The sequence below is a fragment of the Megalobrama amblycephala genome, linkage group LG21 (assembly GCF_018812025.1).
Source record: "Megalobrama amblycephala isolate DHTTF-2021 linkage group LG21, ASM1881202v1, whole genome shotgun sequence".
Taxonomy (NCBI): domain Eukaryota; kingdom Metazoa; phylum Chordata; class Actinopteri; order Cypriniformes; family Xenocyprididae; genus Megalobrama; species Megalobrama amblycephala.
In genome coordinates, this window is record NC_063064.1 from 2,931,697 (window position 1) to 2,939,494 (window position 7,798).

At 36.3% G+C, this 7,798-nt stretch overlaps 1 protein-coding gene across 1 annotated transcript in view; it reads right to left on the bottom strand.

The window, feature by feature from the left end:
* The window catches only part of ano8b (anoctamin 8b), a 41,721-nt gene extending 34,937 nt beyond the window's left edge, over positions 1–6,784 (bottom strand). Inside the window, 1 exon segment of the mRNA XM_048172131.1 lies at positions 6,284–6,784. Within this exon segment, the coding sequence (XP_048028088.1) occupies positions 6,284–6,458 (175 nt within the window). The 5' untranslated portion in view covers positions 6,459–6,784.
* Between the last annotated feature and the right edge of the window lie 1,014 nt (positions 6,785–7,798).

Here is a 7,798-nt window from a genome sequence, read left to right on the forward strand (position 1 = left end):
CAATTATTTGTCATTGAATCATTCATTTAAGATATTCCTTCAAAAACGCTAATTCATTAAGAAACAAGTGAAGTCTTTATGAGTGAGTCATTGAATCATTCATTCAAGAGTTTCCCTCAAAAACGCTAATTCATTCAGAAACATGTGAAGTCTTTATGAGTGAGTCATTGAATCATTCATTCAATCTGATGAAAAAAAAATCTAATTAAATACTTTTAAATAGACTGTTTAGTTTAGTTGTTTATTCAGAGTCACGGGATAATCGTGATCTCTATTAAAAAAAGAAAAGAAAATGAAATTCATATTACATCCACCATGTTGTCATCGTCATGTGAACAACAGCATCAGTTATAAATATATGTATGTATGTATGTAAATATGTATGTATATTAGGGGTGTAACAGTACATGTATTCATCCCAAACTATACGGTATGGACGTCATGGTTCGGTTTATGCAGTTAGACAACGAATACAGTAAGTCACATGTGATCCACACTCCAATCCAGAAGGGGGCGCGCGGTAATGCAACACTGTTTGCTAACCACCACAACAGGAAAAAGCACAGAAGAAGATGAACAGACGATCTAGATGTGTGTAATCTCTGAACCAGTGTTTCAACTGCGGAAAGACATCAATAAAACAGCTTGAGAATAATATCTCACGTAGCACTACATTTACATCAGGCAAGTCATTTAGTGTCCACAGCATGTTAGTTCACTAGAGAAATGAACTCTTGAGGGAGCATTTCACTAAATATATGCACTATATTAGTTTTTATATTCAGTATATTTACTTTAACTGTTGGAAATGTCTTAATTTAATATATGTTTATATAAATTTGACATGAAAACAAGTTATGACAGTAACTGCGTAAATGATTATATTTCAAAAATGAATTTGGAGCAATAATTTTATAATTAGATTTAGAAGGTAATGCAAAACCTGCCTTATGTGCAATTTACATGTTTTTATTTGAGTGTTGATTATTATATCTAAAAGTAAATAGTCAAACTCAAAATAGTTTGAGCTCTGTTCTTAACTGTAACCTTTAATATTATATAATGTGCAAGAAAGGGCTCCCTTCTCCCTTTTATTGTTTACAGCATTAGCAGAGATAGATTTTTTTTATCGTTAAGAAAATTGTTTATTATAATTGAATTTATTTAAAAAGAGAGACACAATTTGTGCAATAAAGCATTGTTTAATAAAAAAGGAAGAAAAAAGAAGCAATTTTATGTTTGGTTTTCTCCCCCTGCTGTACCGAACCCATACTGAACCTTGACTTCAATACCGAGATACGTACCGAACCATCATGTTTGTGTACCGTATATATACCATGCAAATTTCGGTATGGGGTTGGTAAAATTTTTTTTTTTTTTTTTTTTAAAGAAGTCTCTCTCAAAAAGGCGGCATTTATTTGATCAAAAAATACATTAACAAAGTAATACTGTGAAATATTAATACATTTTAAATAACTGTTTTCTATATGATTTGGTGACACATTTCCTATTATTATCAATGCTGCCTAATAATTTTTGTGGAAACCATGATAGGTTTTTATTTCAGGATTCTTTGAAGAACAGCAATTATTTGAAACAGAATTTTTTTGTAACATTATAAATGACTTAACTGTACACACAGTTATAGATGTACGACCCCATAGGCAAGAGCCACTATGGCCATGCAGTGTGTGTTTTTCCCCTCTAAATGCCATCTGAAATTTTCTTCTAAAATAAGCATTTTAATCAAGCTCACGCTTATGTTCAGTTATTTCACTTTAATGGCAATGAAAAGGACCTATTAATTGTGAAATTACTGAATCTAAACACACAATCTTGAAAAATAGGATCATTTTAGAAGAAAATTTCAGACAGCACTTAGAGGCTTCTGAATCTGAAGTCTTCATTTGTTTATCAATGTGAGGAGGAACACACTTCCATAGCTATAACAACAGCTGTTATTATGAGATGTTGAAGGAGCGAAACCTCATCTTGAGTCCTGAGAGTCATCTCGAAATGTAAACGTCTGTCATTTGGAAACATTGGAGTTGAAACATGAGATAATTAGCTGTTAAAGACAGCTGTAAACTTACAGTCCTACAGCGAGGAAACAAGTAATCTCAAAACTGATTTGCTTAGGTTTGCCATGAATTTACAACAAAAGCAATAACCTGAACCTATGTTTGGTATTCTTCAGGTTGAAAAATAATCATGTAACTGTTTTGTAACGTCACAAAAATAGAACCTCTTTAGTCACTGCCAAGCTCCAACACACCAACTAAAACAATGTCAGCTTTAACAACCGTTTTACTAGAGATTTGGGTCGACATCGCCCGTTTACAACAGTAACAGATCTCTCTAATAAATAAACACAATAAAATAGATACCAGGACCAGTTACTAAAACTGGCATCCATTATCAAATTTCTGGCCCTTCGTTTAGCTTATGAAATAACAACTGAGGCAGTGACATCATGTGAGTGCTAATGGTTCAGTTAAATGGAGTTCTGTCTGCCCCACTATTGATGTTCTTATTATCTAACTCCACATGAAGGGCGCAATTGATCCAAATGAAGCAAAAGCAGAATCTAATTAAAGTACCAAACAATCAAATGTACCAAACAAACTTAAAGTACCAAGTACCTTATAGTGCCGTCCATCTGCCATTTTTCGCTATTGTTCTTGTCATCACCTACTGGTTTAACAAATGAGCAGACGACTGACAACAAGCAAAGTTTCAAAAGTAGCCAAAGCATAAAGCTTCGCATGTAAGAAAAAAGACTCATCCACTCCTGGTGTTTGATTTCTTCGCTAGTGGGAAAAACCTGCTGAACATAATTCAGAAAAAAAATAACACAACTTTGCTGCCATATGTGAAGAGAGAAAACACTGGGACTGGGACGATGCATCATCATCAATTTAAAAAAATGAGTCACTCTCATTATCTTCATCACTAGTAGAAGCCACTGAAGCAAGTTATACTCAACACATTCACAACACAATAAGAATACAAATGCCCGTCCAATATTTTGTGCTTTAATGGGTTAGTTCACCCAAAAATGAAAATTCAGTCATTAATTACTCACTCTCATGTCATTCCAAACCCGTAAGACCTTCGTTCATCTTTGGAACACAAATTAAGATATTTTTGATGAAATCCTGAGAGGTGGGCTGGCATATGCAAATTTTGGTCATTTTCCCATGGTTATTTTGTTTTTTTAATCGTACACCCCGACTGTTCCGCCCCGTCCACGTAACAGGAGGCGCCAAGTCAACACACACAGGGCGCGAGCCCCGAAGTGTTATGTTGTGTCCTCAGATTCGCAATTATTTGAAGGTTTGCTGTTCTTCGGATTTTACACCATTCAAGGTATGGAAAACTTCGCGAGCTTTTTTCTGTGAAACAAATGAGCGTTGTGTCTCTGATTGAACCCTAAGCCAGATATACTTGCGTCTTCACTAAACTTTGAAGGTGTTTTAGGAGTTTGGAAATAAAGCAACGGATATACATCGTTTGAGACTCACTGTACACAAACACTCATACAGTCATTTCCACAGAGAGGAACACAGTGTGCTGTGACTGAACTAAGTTATAGCTTGTTATTCAACCCACAACTATGCAGTATGTTTAATTCAAGATCGCTCTCAAATTCAATTTTTCATTCGATTTACAACAAGGAAATCTGTAAGAAATGTTACACCTTTAAAAACTGTTATAGTCCATGTGAGTTTGATAGTGCTACAGTGGTATAAAGAATGAAGTTGTGTTTATGAATTATACAACCAATTTTATGAAGTGACGAGAGTTTTTGTGCACAAAAACAAAACAAAAATAACGACTTTATACTCTTCCCTGTCATTCTCCTTCACTGTTTACGTTGTACATGCGTGGGCTGGCAGTGCAGCGCTTCGGTGTTATGTTGAGATTCGCCTGTTCTTCGGATCTTTTAAACAAATGTTTATATAAGAAGGAGGAAACTACGTCAAAACGCCATCTTACTATAGAGTACCTCAGGGATGACGTGTTTTCGTAGGCCGACCCAGAAGTTAGCGGCGCACGGGTTCCCTCGATCGAAAGCCTATGCATTTTTCCTATAGACTTTTGTAAAATCGCAAAAAATAAGCTCTGTGTTTAACAAAGGGTTATGACACTTACACATTTTGTCTATCAAGATAATCTTTACAAGTAAACACAACATTTATACATTTTGAAGCCTAAATAAAGTCGTCAGATATAAAAAGCTAACAGTAGGCTATAAACGGACTACAGCACACCATGGTCGCGGATCAACGTCAAGCTTCGTCAAACTGTATTTAAAAAACAACTTTATTTAAAAACATGCTCGCTGATTATGATCTGCGCTGTGTATGAATACTTATCCACTTTTTCATGAGAAATGCTGTCCAAATGTCCCGTTTTTAATGATGACGTCTAAAGTCCCCGCCAAAGGAAGTAGTCCCTTTTAGCAACTTGTTAGCAACCGCCGTTTTTAAGACACAATAAAGGTTTAAAAAAATCACAAGCGGGTTATTATAACTGGTGTGTTTTATGTCATAGATCAAAACGTGAAAATATTTAGAGGCTTTGTTAACCACAGACCTTATTTCAGGTGATTTAGCAAAAACTCATTAAAAAAACCCATAGACTTTAGTGCGATGGAACCGGAAGTCCTAAAATACTAACTCGCTACAAAAACACGTCATCCCTCAGGTACTCTATTGGCCGGCTTCTCCTCATGTGTCGTGCTACTCACGTGTACAGCGACATCGATTTTTTTATGTTGGAAATTTGAAAAGTAAGTAGGCCTATTTTTATGAGAAAATGTTTGAATAAAACATTTGAAAGATTAATGACTTAAAGCTGCAGTCCGCAATTTTTCCTCTTTGTCGCCATCTCTTGTTTGAAACCTGCAATTGCAGTCATATGAGGAACAGTTATCTGTACGTGCGTTGTGCATCGGCACAGCTCGTCAGCGCGGATGAATCTAATGCTTGCTGTCAGTCACCGCACCGGTGTGGATACTGTACTTCAGAATCACAGATTCTACGTCTTGAAAGTATGACCAATATAAGAATTTTCACTGGAAAATATCATCTGAACAAGTAAGTAACATTTCTGCCACTTTTGTTCTGATTAACTGAGGTAAAAAGTATTAGGCCTACAATAAATCGCACTGCCAATGATGATTAAATCTAACGATCGCTTAGCTCGGATCACGCCAAACCGTGCAAATTATTATTACTGTTATACTTTGTTCTCAAATTGTTAATGTTAACAACATCAGGATTGCGTGACTGTGTATTTAGTGTATATTAGCGTTACCTGTAGATTTCAATTTCTGTAGCCACTCCACAGTCCAAAGTCTTTTGCTTTTTGCTCATCCTCACATGATAAAACCGACTAGCCTGGACTCCTTCCTTTCTGTTTACGGACGTGACGTAATGACGCACAGAGGAACTGCTGCATGCTCAAATTTCCCGCGGAAATCCACCATGTCGCTCTTATTATAAAACATTATTAGAAGCTTACTGTTGTGAATCGAGGTAAGATAATGAGATAGTTTTGAACACTGGCTGGTTACTTGCTCAAAAATTTATTTTGGATCATTTTTAACCAAAAAAAGTTACGGACTGCAGCTTTAAGTTATGGTTATTATTTATTAGTAAAACTAATTGTGAGATTAATCGATTTATTACGATTCTACTTTCAAATATTCCGCTCTACATATCACATCATTTGCACGCATTCAACAGAGATAAACAGGGATAATAATATTACTGTGGAGTGATAGCAGTGGACTGATATTTAGTGCTAAATATCAGCACTATTGAAAATGCGTTCATCCAAAGAGATTCGACTAACTGTTGTATAATGGTTCACAATAAGAAGGCCGTCCAAGCATCAACAAACCCCAAAACAGCAACGTTTCAAAACAGAGATATAAAATCGCCTCAGACAACTTGAACCTGCCCAAAGGCCCGTAAAAATGGACTAATCGAGCGCAAAAAAGTAGCGCATGGCCCACATTATGTTGACTAAAGCTCGAGTCTCGCATTCGAAGTGATGCTGCCGCATGACCTTCTATAGGCCACACATATATCAGCAGGGACAGTTGTATGTATAGGGGCAGAATAATGGACATAAGGGGCAGACAGCATAACAAAGCGCCGCATTGTTTATTCTGCCCGAAGGATATGCCGTCCGACCCTTATGCCTGCTTTCCTCTCCCGTCACATCCACCTGTCCTGTCCATATTCGCCCTCTCCGGACCTTCCATACTCACCCAAAACGCCCGCTGATGTGGACTGAGTGGCAGCGCTGTGCTGCTGCTGCTGCTCTTGCCGCTCCGCGTCTCCCTGCGCTCGGTGTCTGTGCCGCGAGCTCTCGCTGTCGCTGCTGCTGCTGCTGATGTTGCTCGCCGATGATGCAGCAGCGGCCGCCGCCGTGTCGGGCATCATGCTGCTGCTGTTTCAGCGGGGAAATGATGCAGAAATGGTGCGCAGTGTGTGTGGATACACACCGGCTGGGTTAAATGAAGGTGAGGGTGAAGTGAAGGTTGTTGTGAGTCATCCTGTTTGCAGCGGGATGCGAGGAGAGACTGACTGCGGCGTGAGGAGTAGACTACTATGGTGGAGGAGGAGAGGAGGGACAAAGAGGAGAAGATATACACCGCCTCTTTCTGTCTGTCTATGCTTTCAAATACTCTCAGAGACAGGCTACTGCCACCTTCTCATGAGACATGCATTAGCTGGCTGACCTCAGCATGAGTGTGTTGATGTAGATTATTGATTTGCTCTCAAACCTCAGCATTTAGAATGTCAAAACACTATCATTCTTTTGGGCTGAAGGTTTTTAAAGAAATTGGCTGACTTGAATGCTATCTGTGCAATATATTATCACCATATTTTATATATAACTTCATTTTTTGCCAAAGACTCAACTGTAAAAGATGATTTTAAAGTACTTTACAAGAAAATACTAGGCTATTTCAGTCTTTCTAATTCAAAATTTCACATTTCACTTTGAAATTTACTTGCAATTTCTGAGTGGAAATTGTTTCTACCATTTTTTTTTTTTTCAACTGGAACCTGCATTAGTTATTTTAATAAATAACTGAGAGCAAATCATAATATTAATAAATATAATATTATTATTAAAAATGTAGAACATTGTGTAAATGAACACAAATTTTATATATATATATATATATATATATATATATATATATATATATATATATATATATATATAATGTATATGGCAACATATTTCAGTTTTAAATAGTCCAAATCCAATTTAGTACAAATATTAAATAGTCTCTCATTTAATATTAGCTCATTAAAAATGCATTCATAATGGTTATAAAATAATTGCAAATGTTGTTTAAAATATTTAATAACTTCCAAAAGTATTTAGATATCCATCTAACCGTTATTTACAATAAAACTGCTCTTAATTCCATCCTTGATTATAATAACTTAATCCTCGCATGAATGTTCATTTCAATGATTAAAATGGTTATATTTCTTCCTCTGTATTTCTGTGGGACTAAAAAATGAGACAGCCTGTCCGAAAGGATGAAGCAGGGTATTATTTATTAATTAATGCAAAAAATATCTTCCCAGCTGAATATTTCAGTATGGCTAAACTAAGGTGATCTATTTTACCTCTCACTGAACAAAAGAGCATAAGGCATGTATCGGTTTCTCCAGACTCAAGATAGATCTACCGCCCAAAGATGTAATTGTGATTTATATTATTGACTAGATTTAGTTTAAATACAGTTCTGCATTTAAAC